The sequence below is a fragment of the Lissotriton helveticus genome, chromosome 5_1, assembly GCF_964261635.1.
Source record: "Lissotriton helveticus chromosome 5_1, aLisHel1.1, whole genome shotgun sequence".
In the NCBI taxonomy this organism is placed as follows: domain Eukaryota; kingdom Metazoa; phylum Chordata; class Amphibia; order Caudata; family Salamandridae; genus Lissotriton; species Lissotriton helveticus.
Window position 1 is genome coordinate 713,567,544 of NC_136065.1, and position 21,523 is coordinate 713,589,066.

The window sequence follows — 21,523 nt, forward strand, 5'->3', positions numbered from 1 at the left end:
ATTCCTTCTTTTTGTTGTCTCACTGAATTCATAGTTGAGCTTCTATGGAAATGAGGAAGACTGAACCAGAGGTTACCACTCCACACCACAGACTACCATACCACATATTTACTCTCCATAACACATAATCCCACTCTACATAATTCCTATACACTAAATAGCACATACTTTCTACCAACATAATTTCACTGTGCAACATACCACATACTTCCACTACATACAACGTACATCCACTCCAAAAAACATTAGTAAAAAACATTTACATTTACCATGCCAAATGCTCAAACTCTCGCAAATGCGAAACGAATTACATTGCAAACACTTCTTTAACTAGTAGTAGCGTTTGCAGAGTGGTGGAGAAAGCGTGCTGGGCCTCCGATCAGCGCTCCGGAATTCCACTGCGTAGGATTTACAGGAGGAACCAGAAGGGCTTCTTGGCCCCTAAAGTCCCTCAAGAGTAAAGTGGACTTCATCCCCATCCTGTAGTCTGCCAGGAGGCATGTTTGCAGAGTGGTGGAGAAAGGGGGCATGGCCTACGAAGACGTCTTAGCAATCGTACTGTGTTTGACTTACTGGAGGTAACAAGAGGGGTACTTGACCCCCAAGGACATCCTTGGGGGCCAGCTACCCCTCCTATTACCTCCAGTAAGTACCTCACAGCAGGATTGCTAAGTTCTCATAACAGGCCATGCCCCATTTGCCCACCTCTCTGCAAACGCACTCCCTGGCGCGCTCTTGGATGGGGATTGAAGTTTCTGAAACCTATGTTTTTTTCTGTGAATGTCAAAGGTTTTTTAAATGATAATTTCTAACTATTACGTCCCTGAAACCTATGTTTTTTTCAATGATTTTCTAAGGTTTTTTAAATGCTAGTTTCTATCTATGCCTATACAGGTATGACGTGCAGAGAGAGGAAGGAAGGCGCAGAAAGAAGCAAGAGAAATGCAGAAAGCAGCAACAAAAGTCCAAAAAGACAAAGAAAGGTGCAGAAAGAAGCAAACGATATGCAGAAAGAACAACCAGAGGTGTAGAAAGAGGCCCTGTTGCAAAGTCATCCTGTGCCCCCAACATTTTGCTGACAGGTACTGGTGATAACTGACTCTGACTAACAGGCTTAGAGCCAGTGCAATTCTAAAAGACACTTAAAATACAGTGAAAACACCGCCATACACTAGGTTACACTATGGGTTGGCATGACCTCCCTTGTAAGGCACTAGTATATAATAGGGCAGAGGGATTAAAAACAGTCAGAGGTGCTGAAACATGCTACTTTAAGTAGGAGTCGCATTTGCAGAGTGGTAGAGAAAGGGTACTGGGCCTCCGACCAGTGCTCAAGAATTCCACTGCGTAGGACTTACAAGAGGTACCAGGAAGGCTTCTTGGTACCCGAAGTCCCTCAAGAGTAAAGTGGACTTCATCTCCCATCCCGTAATCTGCCTGGAGGCATGTTTGCAGAGTGGTGGAGAAAGGAGACATGGCCTCTGAAGACGTCCTAGCAATCCTATTTGTGGGACTTACTGGAGGTAACAAGCGGGGTACTTGGCCCCCAAGGACATCCTTGGGGGACAACTACCCCTCCTATTACCTTCTGTAAGTACCACTCAGCAGGATTGTTAAGTTCTCATTACCGGCCACGCCCCCTTTGCCCACCACTCTGCAAATGCGCTGCCTAGCATGCTCTTCGATGGGGAATTAAGTCCCCTTCACTGCTAGGGGTCCTTAGGGGCCAACTAGATTACCTATTACCTCCATTGAGCCCCAAACAGTAGGATTGCTGAGAGGTGGACACAGGCAACGCCCCCTTTCTCCACCACTCTGCAAATGCGCCTCCTGGCACGCTCTTGCTTGGAGGATGAAGTCCACTTTCCTCATGAGGGCCCCTGGGGGTCCACTAGCCCACCAGGTACCTCCAATAAGCACCACAAAGCTGGATTGCTGAGAGAGGTCCGAGGCCATGCCCCCTTTTTACACCAATCTGCAAATGCAGCTCCTGGCGCACTGCTGCTAGGGGGATGAAGTCCACTTGTGTCCTGAGGTCCTCAGGACACAAGAGGACCTCATCGCCCCACCAGCAGAGCACCAAGAGGCGTGTTTGCAGAGATGTGTAAAAAGGGGCGTGGCCTCGAACCACCTCTCTGCAATCCAGCTGTGTGGGGCTTACTGGAGGTGTCTGGAGGGTTAGTTGGCCCCCAGAGAGCCTCAGCAATGAAGGGAACTTAATCCCCCAACTTAGAACGTGCCGGGGGGGGCGTTTGCAGAGTGGTGCCGGGAGGGGGCGGGACCTACGGCAAGAAGCCGGCTTTTCTTTTTTATACATTTTTTTTTAGAAGGGGGCTGTGCGGCCCCCTTCTTTTAGTATTTTTGAGGCCCTGGGGACGCAGACCCCATCTCCTGGGCCTGGCCTTAATCTTTTTCTCCATTCGGGAGGGGGGGCTGAGTGGCCCCCTCCCCTGGGCCACTTCTAGCCCAGGGACTCCATCCCTGGGGTCTGGCCATATGTTGGATCCATGATGGAGCCCCAATACCCTCACGGTCCCTGCGGGCTCCCTGCCTCCTGCGGGAGCTGGCACTGCTTTTCGGCAAGGGGAGCTCCTAGCATGCAGCTCCCTTTGCCCAAAAGTAATTCTGCTTTGCTTGTTGGAAGTGAGAGCAAGTTTTCTTCTCTCACTTTCAACAAGCAAAGCAGTGTTTGCAATGGCTCCCGCCCTGTCATTGCAAACGGCAATGTCCGGGGGTGGGCACCCTGGGACATTGCAGGAGCTGGCCCTGGGGGGTGGTGGTCCCCAGGGCCATCGACGGCTGCAGGCGGCGGGCCGCACTGCCCCCTACCAATGAATACAAAGCCACAGGGAGGTGGTGGTCCCCAGGGCTTGTGTGGCCCACAAGGCCCCCCATTAATTAAAAAGACCCGGGGAGGTGGTGTTCACTGCGGCTTGGTGGGGCCCGCAAGGCCCCCCACCCCATTTTAATAAAGCCCTGGGAAGCTGGCAGTCCCTGGGTTTTGGGGGGACTGTGAGGCCACCCGAATAAAATAAAGCCCCTGGGATGTGACGTCCTCGGGGCTTATGGGGCCCGTGGGGTCCCCAGCACATAAATCAAGATTGCTCCACGGAGGTGGCGGTCTCCGGGGCAGAGTGGGGGTCAGCAGCCTCCCACACATTTTTACAAGGAAGCCCCATGGAGGTGGCATCCCCGGGGCCCCTGCAGGCCCCTGCTACATAAAACAGCACTGCCGGGACCTGGCCCACCCGGGGGCTTTAAAAAACAAAGCTTGTTTAAAAAAAACAAAAAACGACCGGATGCGCGAACCCCCGTGCGAATTTTGCCGATTTTGCAACAAAAATGCTTTTTTGACCGTGGGGGTCCCTGTGGCACCCTCTGAGCAGGCATAGGGGGTCAAGGTGTTTCTACCCTGTCCCCTTTTCTTGTTTTTTCACCTTTTATTTTACTGTTTTCTTGTGACTCATTACCGAGTAACAAGATGGCTGCCAACACATTCTGGATTAGAGTGTTAGCAGCCAATCAGAATTGAGCTCGTGCTCAGAAGAGTTCGCAAACCCTCCTCGGTGCTCAGATATCGATATTTTTTAGTTTTACTTCCTCACCAATTGCAGAATGGATTTATACCATTTAAAAAAAAAAAGGGTGCTTTCTGAACCAAGAGCTACCTTTTTGCCAAAAATGGTGTAATTCCGTTCAGCCATGTCTATGGAAATTTACATGGAGAAAACGCGTTTTGGGATATCCCTTTTTTCTCGGGCCACGATTGACGAATCACCCCGAAACTTTCAAGACAGGACCTGACCTGAGTGAATCATTTTTTTGAAAATTTCGCGAAGACTCGTCAAACGGTGCCAAAGATATTGGCAAATCAAAAAACGCTTTTCCTATGAAAACTACGTCCTAACTATAACTATCTACTGGCGACCGCCAGCGCCAGTAGGATATATATATATATATCTTTTAGTGTTCCTCCTCTTGAACACCGGATCCGGCGGCACCCATCCAACAAACACCAACTCCGACTCGCCTTTTCAGGTCAATTTAAAAATTCATATTTATTTGGCTTTAACAATTGGCATTACACAGTCCTTCTGTTTACAATCCCGCACTGACGCGTTTTGACAAATTGCCTTCCACTGGGTCCCAGATACAGATACAGATACATAAACACACATACACTTACCAATAATTACCATGTGTAGTAAAGGCAGGCATGCTAAGGGCACGAAAACTAACCTGTGTTGTAAAGGATATGTGGCAAAGACTGTTTGCTAAAGGCTGTTTCCCATCTGAATCATATTAGTCTGGTAACATCTATTGAAGCATGGCCTGTGATATTAAAACAGACATTATTTATTAAAACTTGCAATAAGAATTATGTAGAATGTATTTAGCATCAGCCTCCTTTAGTCTTTCTCTTTCATGTGTTTGTTGTGAATCATCACTGCTCCGATGACCATGGAATTTAGTGGATAGATAAATTTTTCCCATTTGTGTTCTACTCCGGTTTGATTGATAAGCCATCAAGTAGATTAATATAATGAAAGTCGGACGCCAGTTACAGTTGGAGAAGGTGTATTGCCAACTGACACCTCCAAGTCACTTGACAACAATGCCCGCGTTCTGTCCCCAACATTCTAGGGCAGACGCCTGGGTATTCCATTATGTGTACAACGCAGGGACGAAGAGGGAAAGCGGAGGCTAGAGAAAGAACAATAGGATTGATAATGGGATAAAGCCTATGGGTTAGTTGGTGATAACAAAAGGTTATATTTATGCAACGTAGACTTCTTGCCAGACTGCATATACAACACGGTGTGTAGTTTATAACTGAGTGTCAGAATTTGTCATTTCAGGATTTAAACTTGATGGCATTAAAAATGTAAACTGCTGATTTGTGGGATTTTTTGTTAAAGACGTGTGCTGTTTGGATGATCTGTCATAACAAACACACAATGTTAGTCACTAGAAACTAAAATAATGTCCATTTGGCAAACGTATATACCAATTAATATTTTGTGGTGAATGTGCTTTGTATTTGTCATTTATAATGCTCACTTCACTTTCTGGCTCCTTTTCTTAACTTTCTTTTTGGAGGGTACACCTTAACTTTGCTAGTGCAGTCTGTTCAGTATAGCAGAGCTATTCTCAACCTCCATATGTTTGTGTCCGAGTTATTGCTTCATGAAAGGATTTTCTTTCTAAGACACCTGTGGGTAACACTTAGTCACCTCTCTTTTACGTAATACTTCCCTTTGCAAAAAGTCAGACCGTCTGGCTTTGTCAATGTTTATTTAACAAAATAATTGTAGTGATTTGGATATGCTACTAGGCGGGTACAGGTTAAAAATAGTACATTGGTTGCTTTCGCCTTACCTTACCACATTCACAACTGTTTTTTCTGCAGATGCATGTCTGTCACTCAGAGACCTCCGCAGAATTTCTTTTTGTGTGCCGTTTTATACATTTGTGTATGCGTTTAATGATGGCTGGATTGTATGTTGCAAGTTAATGAATCCTAATGTGTGAAGGTTTTCAGTACTTTGAATGTTGTAAGTTGCGTTTTTTTGTACCGTAAATCAAGTGAATGAAAGGAATATAATTATAAATACATTATTATTTGCTCTTTAATGTTTAGTGCAACAGGTGCATTTGGAAGGAGGGAGAGTGATGAGATACCTTTCTCAAACATTTAACCATACAAAAAAAAACAGGACCCCCATCCGTGCTTAGTCTGTCTCTTCATGCCAGCCCAAGGTGATCCACCTGTGGTATTAAAAGGACTCTCACCAATGGGGATTCCAAGTGGCACGCTTCATCATGGAGTTCTCGTCCAGAAACCTAGTGTATCTGGACGGCCTCAACCTTGGCACCCAAGGGAGCTCTTTGGTTATTGGGTTGGATTCTATATTTAAAATAGTTTAAGGTGCTCTGGGTTAATTTTATTTTTAAAGGGCACAATGACGGATTTAAAAATAGGTGGGGATGAACTAAGGAAATTAGAATCCTCTGTATCTTTTTGCCATCACACCGGTGTCTCACTGGGCTGATTGGCTTTCGTCAGGATCTCACAAGGGTACCATTAGTATCCGCTTTGGTTGCTATTAAGATTGAGCCCGTTGAGATACACTAGTATACTGTGAGGACTCTATGATGAAGAATGCTACTTTGAATCCCAGTGGGTGATCCCCTGGGGGCTGGCATGGAGAGATAGGCTAAGCACGGTAGGGGTTCCCTCCTGCTTTTTTGGTATAGTTAGGGATTTGCATTATCACCAAAAGAGTGTTTTGATGTATGGATGTGTTGTAGTGATAACAGATTTGGAGTGTTTCTGATAAAAATTGCTCCAATTAGGCAGCACTTGCCTCCTAGAAGTGAAGAAATTTAGACCCAGAGGGTAAAAACGCCTTTCCTTCCACACCCTCTAGCTTTCAAGGCAAGGGAGCCAGAGCATTTCCCTTGTAGAGGGGCCTAGAGTACCAGACATAGACAATGCCCGACATCCACCATGTTGAACGTTCAGACTACAGTTTAGATGTGGCTCTACAGGACTGGTAGCTTCACATGGACACTTGGCAGGAGAGAATAAAATAAGAGACTGCGTATAATTTACAAATAACTAGCATGCTATTTCTCCACCATTTATGGTTTTCTGGCTATTGTAACGTACCCAAGGCGCTAAACCCCATCTGGTGTAAACACTGTGTAGCTCGCCTTACTCATGGAAATATTTCACCATTTCTGCCTATTATTCCTTTCCTCTCAGGATTTCTTTGGACTCTACAATTTACACTGTATCACTCTTATTCCATTGATTACATACACATACATCAAATAATGACATTCAGTTTTAAAGTGTACCATTAGAGATGGTTGGATATTTTTAAATATTTTAAATACGTTCGTGCTTATTAAACTTTTTGCAATTTGCAAATGTATAAAAGACTGCTTTTAAAGAGATCTCCATGGGAAGATAAAACATGATGACCTAATCCAATAAAATTTAACTGGACTGTGCTTGTGCTTTTTTTTGTACCAACCAGTGTAGTTTCCTGCTATGACGTAGGGTATAACTCCTCCAGGCCAAATTCTTTCTGTCCTTGATGTTGCAGCTCGTCGAACTCTTTGAGGTACTTCTTGCCTCGGGGATTCCAGTGGTTTACTGATATCGGCAGCTTGTCCTTTTGCAATGGTGGCATTCACATTAAAATCTGTAAAACAGAGGTATATGACAGTTAAAGCTTTCTAGGTTCGCACCATATATCAAAATATCAAACATCATGAGATAAGTGCTATGGGAACTGATAGCTTTCTAATAAGGATTTCTCACCAAAGTTACTCAATTAATCTGAGCTCCTAAACTCCTCCCATTACTAAAAAAGTGTTTTTGTTTTTTACATATTTCTATCGCGCGAACTCGACCCGAAGTTATTGGAGCGCTTTACATGAGCACCAGTTACGTTACGCAAGGACTCATTCGTTTTTTTGGTAGGCACGGGGAGTTTAAGTGATTTGCCCAGAATCTCAGGATGTGGGGTCGACCCAGAGGCTCGACCCTTTGTTTCCCAGCTCCAAGGTCGTCAGTGTAGCCGTGAGACCACATTTTCTCCCCATTGATGGATTGGGGAAGGCATGAACAAGTAACAGTGTGTTATACAACTTTAATTACAAGCAGATCACATGTGAGGCTTTCTGGCCACTCATCCTTGTGAAATCCTTGCTATTCAAACAAAAACTGGAGCAAGAGGTAAACCTTAGTAAGGTTTGGCTATGGAGAAGAAGATGTTTGCAGTAAGTATACCATAATTACTGTAGTAACTTGCTTACAGTGATGACCCGACTTCTTAAATAGGCGCATGAGAAAAATGAGTTTGAGAAATTGTAACGAACAGTCAAAAAAATTCCAACAAGAAGAGCATCTGCTCTCGAACTGGAAGCCGCAGAAAAAAATGAATGTGAGAGTTGGCTATTAAATGAAAAGGCGTGGAGCAAGTCATAGGAAGCCTGGGGTACTTCTTCAAAACAGGTGAGTCGGAACAAGCCATACTAGGGGATGGATCCCATGTAAATCAAAGTAGAGTGAGAGTAAAGAAATGACCCAGCACTTTATGTAGGTCCCCTAGGCCAGGAAAAGCGTAATTGATTGTCTCAACATCCTTCATTCAAAACTGGGGTTCATTTTGCACTAAAAAAATTTTAATGGTTTCCCAGCTGGACTGGAGTGCAGTCTAGGAAGATTTGGAACGTTGGTCACAGCGAACCATGTTTCAGAGCAGAGAAATGGACTAAGCAACGTGGGCTCAGCTAAGTGTGCTGTTTCCCTGCAAGTCACACCATGCTTGCCTTATCCATGCATATGCCTTAACAACGCATATCCAAGGTTAAGGTTATGAGCAGTCTAGATGCAGAGCGGATGAGTGGGGACATAAAGCGTAAGGATTGGGAGAGGATGCAGTTAGGTAAGTAGAGCTAGGGCTGGATCTTAGGGGGGGGTGGGGTATTTTATTGGGTAGGGTCGCTTTTAGGGCTCTAGGGGGTTCGGCTTGTTTATAGGGCAGGGAGCATTGTTGTGGCACGGAGAGGGGACTGGGGTCAGTTTGTAGGGCTATGGGTGGGGTGGGGGAAGGGACAGTTTTCAGCACTGAAGCAGTTTTAGGCCTCATTGTGTGGGGTCTGGGTCGGGGCAGTTTACAGGGGTAGGGGTCTGTTTTTGCGGCTCAGGTCTGGGGATCTGGGGTCAGGGTCATTTTTAGGGCATGGGGACAGTTTTTAGTGCTCGGGCGAGGGCTGGGTCGAGGTACTTAACGTATGAAGGGGACAGTTTTTAGTTCTCATGGGGGCTTGGGTCGGGGTAGTTTTTAAGGCGTGGGGTTAATTTTTAGGGGTTAGGGCGGGGGAAAGGGACAGTTGTCAGGGCTGGGGGCAGAGGTATGAAGTTTAGTACACATCTCCCTTTACTTTACAAAGCAAATCTTTACCACATAATTGCGTGGTAAAGTCATGCATGGGAAAGATGCGGTCGTGGTTAAGACTGCATGGTTCAGGCATGCGTTGTTCCATCATACAACCCTCAGAGGGTTAATAAACATGATCTACAGTTGTGCTTTCATTGGACACACTTAAGGCAGCTAAGACAATTCTTTACAGTTTTCTTCACCGGGGCAATAAATGATCGAGATTAGTTTGAGGATTTTTTTAATGAAATATTTGTATTGGCTTTTTAAATCAACCAACAAACACAAACAGCTAAACACAATCGGCTGTGACTTCCTGATCAAAGGACCACAGAAGGAGAAACATTACATTCCATGGAGCCAAAAGTAATCCCACCAAGGAAGAACCCCATATCTTACGGTGCATGTGTGGGCAACCCTAGCTGCGTACACAGCTCCTCCATTTTGGAACACCAGTCCTTTGCATACTGCCAGACCAACAAGTCCGGCCGGCAGTCAAACTCGAGTTCTGGCCTAGACCCCTTTTAACACATAGCAAACCCAGTCCCATGAGAGATCAAGAGCCTCCCACCAAGGTCCTTCAACAGGCCTAGGAGGCTGATCAGTGGTGAATAGTCAATGGATCTTCCCAACACTGCGGAAAAGACCCTCAGAAGTTGGGACTAGTATTTATATATATAATGGGGCACGACCAGATCACATGATAGAAATTCACCTCCTCTTTTCTACATATTTGACATGAGGGCGATGAAAACTTACTCACTCTCCACAACCTCAGCAGAGTAAGGTATGTAATGTGCAGGACATTTACCTGAATCATCCGGGGTTGGAAAGAAATGGGCAACTCTCTTGGGGCTTGAGCACCTCCAGAGCTCAAACCGAGGCCTCCCACTAGGTGCGGAGGCCAGCGAGTCAGGAGAGTTTGTGGCCAGAGAGTGGTATATTTGAGAGACCCATGCCTGACCCAGTCAAGCCATTAAAACTTTGCCTTCCAGAAAACTAAATTCAAGGACCTGTGGGCTGCTAGAGTGTGGCGGAGCTGCAAGAATCTAAAGAACTGGGAATGGTGTATATGAAAGTTGGCCTGTAAGTCTGAGAAAGACCGCATATGAGAACCCTGCCAAACATCACCCAGATGTGAAATTCCGATCAGGTCCCACTTTCTAAATCCTTCCAAGCCAGTCCCTTGATGGATCAAAATGCCACTCTACAGAGGTGTTTAGAACACAGCCCTACCCCTCCCTTGAGTCCACTTCATAGCTGTGTGCTTCACTTGAAAACCAGTCAGTTAAAGTCCAGGAGAGAGCAGGGGATCGGTGACACATACAGATAGTCCACAATCACCTCCCATGACATAAGGGACATATCCGCTTTGTATGCTGGGTCCTCCCAACCTCCAAACAACCAGTCATTAAGGACCACAAGCTGCAAGGCCCATTAGCAGAGGTGGAGGTCAGCCGGTGCCAGGCTGCTGTCAGATGTGGACTGTACACACTTACCAAATGCTATAGGTGGGACCTGATGGGCCGCACAATGGTTTGCATCGAGCGGAACCGGGGATGGCATAGGGAAAGTCGTGCAAAACGTAGAGGAAGTGTGGCAGCACCATCATTTTACACAAGGCATTCTTGGCCATGATATTGAGGGAGAGAGAGAACCACTGCAACAGATCTTTACACTTGGTAGTCACCAGGGGTGTCAGATTGAGAGACCACGCCAGATCAGGGAAGACGCAAAATGTGCACGCCAAGGTAAAGGAAATTGAACTACCAGAGTGGTATGGGGGCCCACCAGTTGTGGTCCTGCAAGGGTCCCCTCAACGCAAAGAGCAGAGACTTCGAGTGGTTGACCAGTAAGCCAGACACCTGACCATAAAGGTTCAGCATGTATAGTGTTCTATCTTACCTCTGTATTGTGCAGAAAAAGCAACACATCATCTGCATACAGCACCATACAGTCCTCCTCTAAACCTAGCACCCACTGGAACGCAGGGAGCTGTGTGTCACAGCAGACCCATGTCACCAAGAGCTCAATTGAGAGGGCAAGGAGGAGGAACATACAGGGGACAGCCCTGTCTGGTCCTCTCTGAATCAAGGATGTCCGTGAGAGGGAGCCATTCACATGAATCCATGCCATGGGGCCGGAACAAAGTCTGGAATTAGTATATAAAGCTGGGATCAATGCCCATTCGAGCTAGGACATCCCAGAGAAGCATCCAGTTGAGGGAATCAAAAGCTTGCTCAAAGTCTATAAGGAGAGCAGCATTAGAGCCGGTCAGTAGAGGAAAGTAAGCCACTGCCGCTTGTACTCTGAAGATGCAGTGCCATGTACCACGACAAGGCGTGAAGCCACATTGATCGGGATTGATCAAAGCGAGGAGTACTCAAAGCAAGCGATTGGCCAGCACTTTGGCATAGATTTTGAGCTTGGAGTTTATGAGGGAGAGTGGGCATTAGGATGCACAGTCCACAGGAGATTTCATAGCCTTGTGCAGGACCACAATAGTTATTCGTTAAGTTCCGTCAGGAAACAGCCTTTGGTTATTGTGTCATTGTAAAGTGGCAACAGGTGGGGCATTAGGGGTGTATGATATTTCTTGTAGTATTCTACCAGGAAACCATCAGGTCCAGGAGTCTTGCCCCATTTCCAAGTAGAGAGGACCGTAGCAACTTCCTCAGAAGTCAAAGGTTAATCCAACTTTGTGATAGCTGGCACCACAGAACAGCGCAGTGGCAAATCTGTAATCAAAGGGGAAGAGTACTTACGCAGTGGCTGTGGGCAGTCTGACTATAATGCACAGTAATAATCCGCAAACACCGTCACAGTGACCCGGGTCTCAGTTACCAATCCCGACTCAGGGACCTGTATACTAGGCACCACCCTGTCTTCCAGACCTTGAGACATGAGCCAATACAGGAACTTGCCCGATTTGTCCCCCCAACCATAGACCCTTCTGTGTGATTCCAACTAACAGTTTCTGGCCGTATGTAGGCAAAGTTCCCGCAGCCAGAGCCTATCCAGTTTGAGCTAACATGGTTTATTAGTTTCTACAGTGGCACGAGACTCCGCCAATGTTATGCATGCCTTCAGATCTTCAATCTGTGATGCCTTCTGCTGGTCCTTGCTGAGAAACTGCCTGCGATCAACCCCCTCATAAATGCCTTGCCAGCAGCCCAAATTGTCCCTGGCAAAGCCGCTGAGCACACATTTCACTCCAGGAGAGCATCTAGAACTGTGACAAATTCTGATGCAGCATTGTCCATGAGGCGCCATGCGTTGAGGTCCCAGACCAGGCAACCCCCTGCACCTTATGGCCTAGATAAACAGATACAGCGGCGTGGTTGGAAATACCCAGAGGAAGGATCTCCACACCCTTAGTGAGAAGCAAATAGGTTGCAGGCATGAAAACAATCAAAATGAGAGGCAGTTTTATGTGCTGCGGAAGTGTGAGTGAAGGTTTGAGTACAGGGGTGCCAGGTGCACCAGATATCACAGAAATCAAGAGGTTGAGGGCTGGGACCCAGTCCGGGTCCTAGAACTATCCACTGGGGATTACATTGGCATGTTGAAGTCCCCACCCACAATGCTGACCCCCAAGGGAACACTGCTCTGACCTGTTGCACTGCTGCCAATGTAGGGTTGGGCCGCTGGGGTGGAATATAGACACTGCAGATAATGAGGTTGGTAAATGATCACCCCCTCAATGAGACATACCTGCCCTGTGGGTCCGATAAACTATGGTTAACGGCCATGGGAAGGCATTTATAAATCAGGGAAAGCAATCCTCAAAAGCCCCTGGTGTAGCCCACATGGTATACCTTTACAGATCCGTATCTAACCAGGAATGGGCATCGGTTACCTATGAAGTGTGTCTCTTGAAGTAAGAGCACATTAGGGGCATGATGCTTGGTAAATCCCAAGAATGCACTCCACTTGATGCGGTCATTAAGGCCCTTGACATTCCATGTCATTAATTTAAACGCCAACGGGCTCCGTAAGGTGTTCTAGGGTCTAGATGTAAATGTATGGGACTTGTAAAGCGCAAAGCTGCCCGTAAGCGTACCGGCGCTGAAGACCGCTGGGGAACCCGTCCTGGCTTTCCCTGTGAAATGGTCCCTTCTGGGTATCTCCAAGGTGAAACCAGGCATCCCCGGCGTCTGTGGGGGGCCGTTGTAGATCTGAGGCAAGCTTAATGCCCAGAGTTGCCGAGTGTGATCCCTGGTTAGAGTAGGCACCGAGGCGAGAATTGTCGAGTCCGCTGACCCTGGTCCACGACCCTGCCGTGTCTGGTATTGAACCCTGGTCCCGGGCCGTTCTCTGCTTCCGGGTCTGCCGCCTCTAACCAGTGAGCCACACCACTTACCCAGAGAGCCTCCCATGAGTAAAAGGGAACAAGGGTCGCAGTATGCCAGAAACAAAACCAATCAACCTAAAACAAACAGACAAATCAACCCACCCACCCAAATCCACTTTGCCCCACACTTCCAACCCTGAGGTATCTGTCAACCCAACCCAAAACATAACAATCACAGGGGGCCTAGAGCCATCCAGAGGCTTGCAAGTGCCCCCACAGAAGGATTACAGTGCCTGACAGCAATTCCGAGTATTCCACTGCTGCATAATATCTGAGCATGCCTAGAACAAGATAATTAAACAAAACCAGGGCCATGGCCCAACATGACAGCGAAAGGGTCCATAAAGAGTAGATTGAGGCTTAACGGCTAGAGCGATGGACTTTGAAGCTGGAGAACCAGGTTCGAGTCTGGCAGGAGGCTCAAACATCCTGTAATTCTGGGCAAATCACTTAATCTCTCCGTGCCTAAAAAAAAAAATGAATGTGACAGTCTGTAATGCAACTCTCGCTCATGTAGAGTGCTCTGATATCTTCCAGTTCAAGTTTGTACTATGTAAAACTGCAACAAAAAAAAAATAGGTTCTCACACAGTTACCAAATCAGAGTCGCTCTGGACAGTGGTCCAAATGTCACAAGCCTCTGCACAGGAATCCTAGGGTGTGAAACATTCTGGAGTGTCAGAGAGCGGAGCATCAGGGTCAATGGTGTCCAGTCCAGCAGCACTGCGATTTGGACTTGGGGTGGCCTGCCCCCTTCGCGGGCTGCAGTCTGCCTTGTGACAGTGGGTACGTTTCTTCCAATGAGGTTTGGGAGAAGAGACAGGAACCTTCTCCCCTATCCGTGAGGTGACCCCATCTTGTCTAGCAGATCGGTGGAGCAGTTGCTGCTCCGTAGCCTATTCCCATGCCTGCTAGGGAATGTCGGAGGAGTACGGTGAGGAGTTGAATATCTCCTTCAATCTAGCCACAAAAAGAAGCATGTATTTCAGGTTAAGGGCTCAAAGTTTCTGCTTAACGTCTTCATTGAAGTGTCTGCACTGCTGAACGATGCGGGTATTGTCAGGAAAAGCCATAATCTTCAAATTCTGAGAGCACAGGTCGTGGTGGAGACAGGCCTCATGGAGAATGACATATTGGTCACAATAGTTAAGGATACTGGCTATAAATGGATGAGGGGGGCTCCCAGAGGGGCAGACAGGCCAGGTAACGGTACGTCCTCTCCATCACGAACCACAGCGACAACTTCTCAGCGGGAATCCAAGTCCGGAGCTAGCCCACTAACAGATGGTCAGGAGCCGATGTCTCTACGCCCACCAGAAATCCAATGAGTTGGAGATTGTTACCTCAAGATTGGTTGTTCACGTCTTTGGCATGCTCTTCCAATGACGCTGTGGTAGAAAACAGCCTGGAGACTTGGAGTTTGAGGGTGGCCACTTCGTGCTCCACCAACGACACCCTGGTCTCGGCCTCTGCCATGCAGCCTACAACATAGCGGAGGTCCTGATGCAACAGGGACACATCAACGCAGACCTCATCCATCTTATTTCAACTGCTTCTCTGGAGACTTAGATTGCCTTGAGGATGACATTGATATCAGCTAGGGAGGGGAGAGGGGCCCGCGGCGGGGAGGTATCCGCAGGATGGAGAAGCTCAGCAGGTCCCAGAGTGCCAGAAGTGGATCTGGTGTATCAATCCATCTTTGTCTTGGCTGGTGCCCGCAGGGGAAGTCTATCACATCCCATCTTCAAGACTGTTTTCACCCGTGCCATTAGAGATGGTTTGTTCAAAGACGGATACTCCGCTAAGGCAGACGAACGTCACCCCATTACTTTTCGCAGTGGAAAAAACAGAAAACTCTATGTTATTATCATTTTATTTTTCCTGCTGCACGTCTCGGTGGAAGGGGCAGATCCGCTTTGCTCTCAGAGCAGGGGGAGGAGTGTAGGCACTATGTACTTGCACATGAATATTTGGTCGGCCCTCTGGGGCCGGCCAAACATTCATGCGCACTTAACATGTTATCCATGCAGACTATATTATAGCCTGCATGAAGAACATGTCCAGCCTCCCATTCTCTGGCTGAGTGCCGATCCACGGCGCTCAGACCAATCACAACGCTGCATTGCAGCGTTGTGATTGGCTATCGGGAGGCTGGGAGCAGGGTGCTTCCTTTGCAGAGAAGCCGCCAGGAAGAGGACGCAGGAGAGGCAGCAGCCGGCCAGCAGGTGTTATTCATTAATTTTTTTAAACCCCCCCTCCTACCACTCTTCCCCCTCCCCACCCCACTGCCGCTTACCGGGAGAAGCCGCTACTGGGTTTGTTTCACATCCAGTTTCCTGCTTACCCCACTGAGGGCAACACAAGCAGCCAGTCGGATAAGGAGTGTGGTTGCGAAGCACGCAAGAAGAAGTCCTAGGCAAGCAATGGTTTGTCTTACACTGAGTATCCCACTCCTTCGCAGCCACTTCCGCGGGCCTCCAACAAGCAACACACCTGAGCCCAAGTAGCTGGTCTCTACCTAGGTCAGCTGCGCAATACAGGTAGGTGAGAGGAGCTCCAGCAACCCAGGTCCAAGCAGGGGGTGTGTGCCCCTGAGCCTGGTCATCCAGAACTGTTGACTCCACTCCAGACACCTACACAATGGGCTAAGAATCAGGTGAAGAGGCCCAGGAAGGGGCCGTGTGGCAGTCACAATTCTGGCCTGTGCTACTTCAGACCAGTCAGGACCCGCTGCCGAAAACTCTTCATGACCCCCAGGCAAGCACCCAAAGTTAAGGAAGCAGTGGGCCCCCACCATCAGTATGGGAGGCAATGTAAATGCCAGCATTTGTAAATGTAAATGTAAATGCCAGCATTTGTAAAGAGCACAGCTACCTCCAGAGGTTTCCCGGCACTGGGGGCCATCGGGAAGATTAAGCACGCTATTGCCCAGAGTCACATGGTGCTGGGCTAACCTGCCGCCAACCTCACTTGGACGTTTCCTTGGGAACACATGTATTCACCCAAATCTGTGCTTTATACAGTTTTTAATATTGAGTTCTTACACCATGTATAGATGTTTTTTACCTAGTCGTGAACAAGTTGCATGTATTAAATTGCAAGAGGCGACGAAACACGTGTTGGCTTGGAGGCATGGAAAACCTGATCAAACTAACATCAGGAAGACTGATTAAAAAGAAAGAGAAAAAGAAAGAAAAAAAGCTTACTGAACTGTTCTACTTTGTTTTTGTGCTTTTACTGAACTCTGAAAAGAAAGTTTCTTTAATTTCACGTGTGCTTGGGTACATTTTTGCTCTGATCTGCTGGTTCACCACAGAGATTATTAGGGGAGGCAGGTGGTTCTCCCTAACCCTAGAGCACCGTCACTAATATCGGAGTACATATAAATAATTTCAAGTGTAAACGCCCGGTAGCGCCTATAACCTATCACCTATCACCTATCCCATCGATTTCACTTTAAACTGTAACCTACCGCCAGAGCTGGGGATTGAACCACGAACCCTGTGGTCCAGAGTCAGGCACCCTGGCCACTGTACCACACCTCTTCCACTTCTGCAGCATGTACCGAAATACACAGCTGTCCCAGAGACCGGGATCTCGGTGGAGCCCCCAGCGGCTGGCGGCTCGCTCAGCGCTTCACACACTGCCTTGGGCTCACAGTAGCGATCTGGACGGCCTCCCAATTAGGGCCCAAGCCCCAGAGTCTATAGGGCTGGCAGCAGCCAAGCCGAGGGTCATAAAAGCATTAGGGACGGAGGGGGCGACAATTCGTCAGGTCCCGGAGGCCCTATGCCACTCTTCAGCTCCAGGCTTTAACTTGCAGCCCCTTTTATAGCCTACTCTTTGCGGCAGGTACTGTAGCCCTGGCCCACAGCTCATCCGCAGCAATATGTCTGAGGCTAACCCTCGGGTGTCTCCCGAAGACAAGGAGAGCCCCGGGGACAGGGAGTCAGTATGCGTTGCTGTACGGCAGGATGGCATTAGGAGCAGTGGGAGCAGACTATGAAAAGGGGGGGCCCTCGGCCCCCCCGCACGCATGGCGGCGCGGCGACCGTCTCCCCCCCTTTCCCCTTTGGTGTCTCTCGGTGGTGGGGGCGGGCCCTGGGGGGCGCGACCCACCACCGATTGGCCGGCGGCCTCCCTGACCCGGATACCAGGTAGAAGGTCCGGGTCAAGGGGGGCGGGCTACAGGAGGGGCGGGCCGGGGGGGGCGTGCACCCCCCCACCTGGCCCCTGGAGAATAAAGAGGTGGGGAGCGCCCAGGAGACCCCCTTGTCCCTGGACGCTCCCTCACAGCACGGTGTGCCCCGCGCTCGGGGCTTCTTTGTTTTGTGATTTTCTCGCTTTCTTTTTCAGGTTCCGGGCGGCGGACGAAGAGGCTTTTTTGATCCCTTTGTCCCGGTATGCAGCGAGCAGAGGCCACCTGCTGAAGAGGCCAGATCGGGCGGAGTCCATCCGAAGGGGGCGCACTTCAGCCTCGCTAGGAGGCTGTCCGTTAATGTTGTTCCTGTTTTCGCAGGCCGAAGCGGGAACGTGTTCGAAAGTCCATTCCCGAGGAAGAAAGGGTGATTACAGAGGTGCTCCGTCGGAGTGGCAAGGAGCTGCAGATGTGCATGTGCGTCGTCAGAGCAAGGAGGGAGCCCGACCCGAGTTCAGCATCGGCGGCAGGAGAAGGTTTCGGTGGGAAGCAGTCTCGGAATGATGTTCACATCTGGGGCTCACTTTCTACGCGGGAGGCTCCGTGCTCGATACCGGGGGTTGGCGACCGGAGTGTAAGTATCCTCAAGCGGGTCAGGGATACTGCTGCATGTAGTTTGATGTGGTAATCAATGGGGCCTGGACGCACGCACAGGAACTGCCTGCCCTCTGGTGGGAGAATGTTTTTGAATAGCTCGGATGAAATAGCTAAATTAACTCTGTTCGACTCCAAATGCTCCTGAGGCGTATGTTTTATGTAACGCTGCAAGAGTAGAGAATGTTTAAGCGACCTCTGGCAATCTGCATTGTATCAGGAATCGGCTGTGGACATTGCAAAAATGCTAGGCAAAGCTGCCCCGACTAGATGTAATTTTGCTACAGCCTTACGCCTTATCTCTCAGCCTTTGAAGGCTCCGGCGAGGGTGAACTAGCGTGTTTTTGGAGGGAAAATGAATTTAGGTATCGGTGACCACATTTGTGGGAGAGCGACATGCACCAACATAATTGTCTAAATGTTCAATTTTATCATTTAAATACTTCTGCAAAGTGTCCCCGGCTGGCGAATTATTGCCGGGAATTATTGCTTAAATTTCATGGTTTGCTACAGCTTTTGCGACCATATCTATGTTTCATTCATACTTACTCCGTTTCCTGGCTTTGTTAATGTGAATTTGGAGCCGCGCCGGCTCTCACAATGAACTGAAACAGCGCCCGCAATCTTCCTGCACTTGCAGCTTTTTATACGAGTCTGGGTTTCGTTCATGAATGCATAGGTTATAAAAACAACTCACTGTAAGAATGTAGACATCGTGGCCTAGGGGCAAGGCCTTTGCCTGCCAGCCCAGGGTTTCAGGGTTCGATCCCAACATCTTCAGCTTGCGTTTTCATGTTAATATGTATAGTTTACATAAACGGCAGTTTTTTATATTCGTCCTGCTTAAGAAATGGCTTCATGTTAACTTCAGCCTGCAGGGAATACAGTGTTGCCTTTGCTATGTGCAGAATACCTCCATATAACTGTGGTGGATTCTAACAATTACACCACGATGACTCAGAGCAAGTTGCTTGTCGTCTGCATATTTATTTTAATTATCTAAGATGACTGTTAGCAGAGCGGTGGAGAATTAATAATTTTATGCCCGCGCATTATCACTAGTCATTCTTCTCATCCTAATGTCATCCGCATTTAGACTTGGAGCAGTTTGCTTGTCTGCATATTTGTTTTAATTATCCAAAAGGCATTAAGCATAAAACCTTTGAATAGACTGCACATTCTTTGCCAATCGTTCATGATGGCGTGAATATATAACTGGCGCATCCGCCAGGGGAAGGCAATTTTGAAAAGAAATGATGATTCAGAGACACATGGTTGCAAAAGCAGTGACGTGACAGACGGTGTATTTAGAGATAATGTGGTAATACGGACTTCTTTGGCAGTTTCTTAGAGAGCGCCATGCTGGGAAAGCACACTGCCAAAGTGAGCAGAGGAATAAGTAAACAGACACTAAAATGGGGAAGAGTTAACTCTAAATGGCTGTGCTGCAATTGCTAACGGACGGTCTCTCTCGCATGTTTTATGATTATGAGTAAGTTCGTGACAGGCTTTCACACACAACAGCCCTTCTAGAAAGGAGACCTGCAGTACTGCGGTTCTATTCTCGCATGCCGTACTGAGACATAAAGCGTTTGGTTCTATGTTGTATACAGCAATTTCATAGGGTCATAACATAGGCTGTGTTTTGTCCGCTGAGTATACAGGATGGACTAATGTACAATAGTAAAAGCTTGGGATGTTACTGCACAGATTATTGATCCAAGCAGTTTTTCTGTGACCAAGGAACCAATGTGATATGAAATATCCAGGTATAGAAGTAAAGAAATTAACTCACTGTGCCAGCGTACATTACACATCGCATCACTTTATTGGTAGATGCCCACCTTCTTTACTAGTCACATGTCCCAACGATGGGGGGAGTTTGCTGCAAGTGCGTGGCAGAAAACAGTTCGGGTGCTGTGTAATGTTAGCATCCCGCGCACTTCGGCTTGTTAGGAGCACCCAATCAAAGTAGGTAAGGTCGGAAGGAAATGTAAACGATAGATGGAGTTTTCTACATGCACGTTTTTTCAAGAACCCCCTTTTCTGAAGGCAGCCCAAGGACAGGGGGATGGCACGATTCTAAGGGGATACCGAACATTGCACGTGCAGCTGGCCCGTGTCTGAACTTGGGGTTTTCTTTTGCAGAGCTGCTACTTAAAGTTTCATGGTTTAATTCTGTCTGTGGTGCTAGGAGTCTCTCTATTGATTGAAACGGATACGAATGTAGCACCAACCAATATTGTCTGCGCTCGTAATTTAAGATGGACTGCACTTGGTGGTACGTTAATGCGCCAGTCATGCAAATTAGCTGTGGGCAGTGAAGTGCCCATTTGCTATATGCTCGCAGCCATCTGTAGGGAGCTGACCATGTCTAGACCGGATCAAGTAATTATACATCACTGGTGTTCCGGAGTAAAGCACACTAGGAGACCATGGACAACTGTGACCATAGGCTTGTGTTTTCGTCCACAAACCCTCCCTCGTGTTTCCATCCTCAACCCTCCCTCAGGAATGGAATGTGTGGGTTGTGTGAGTATGTGCTAAAAGTTTGTATATACATGTTACCAAGAGAGCACTGTCTTTGTTTCGGATGGCCTAACATTCTAAATGCTAGTAAGTGTTAATATTGACAAACATGCTGATCTTGAACTGTTGATACTGATAGTATTACTCCGACATTGTTTTCCCATGTCCATGCACAGGTTCCATCTCGTTAGTACGGGCTGTAACACTTCAATATAGCAATAAGCAACAGCTAGGTCCTTTGACGGCAAGGCAACATCTATTACTGCAATTTTGTAACTTTGGAACGGTTGGAGCTAGACACAGTTTGTGTTGTAAAATTCCTGGGCTTCTTTATTGATGTCCTCCGGGCACTTGCAGTATTTCATCCAAGCCATGGTTGCTGCTTATTTATCTTACGCAAGGAACAGCCATTGACATAAGTCAAATATTGACACTCTAGAATTACAATGATTGGTGTCGGCTGAGGTGATAGTTAAAACAATCGTGGAACCATTCACGAATAGGGTAGACCCCCTTCGCTTGGGGTCCTCCTGGGGATTAACGTACATCTAAGGGTAGGGCTTGACGAGACTGTGAAAGCCAGTTTCCCAGGTCCCACATTCCTTTGCAAGCCAAAGCAGAAAACCAAACAAGGGACTTATTTCATTGTGAAGGTAATCAACATCTGAGGCGCTGTTCACTATTCAAGGGGGGACATTGCACCAGTCCAAACGACCCTTCATGATAGGTTAAAGTCAACCTTATTAGAAAGCTATCTTAGGGGTAGCTGTATTGCATGCAGCCTTCAGGCTAAGTCTTGAAGGAATGTAGGAAGTAGAGCAGCTTGTTTTACCAGTATATAATTTCATGAATGAGTAAATGAAAAGAGAACAGGTGTATAACAAATATATGT

At 47.6% G+C, this 21,523-nt stretch overlaps 1 protein-coding gene across 1 annotated transcript in view; it reads right to left on the reverse strand.

The window, feature by feature from the left end:
* TLL2 (tolloid like 2) overlaps positions 1-21,523 on the reverse strand; it is a 2,328,887-nt gene that overhangs the window by 1,459,957 nt on the left and 847,407 nt on the right. The window contains exon 4 of the mRNA XM_078643121.1: positions 7,044-7,214. Coding sequence (XP_078499247.1) covers positions 7,044-7,214 — 171 coding nt within the window. The remainder of the gene's footprint in view (positions 1-7,043; positions 7,215-21,523) is intronic.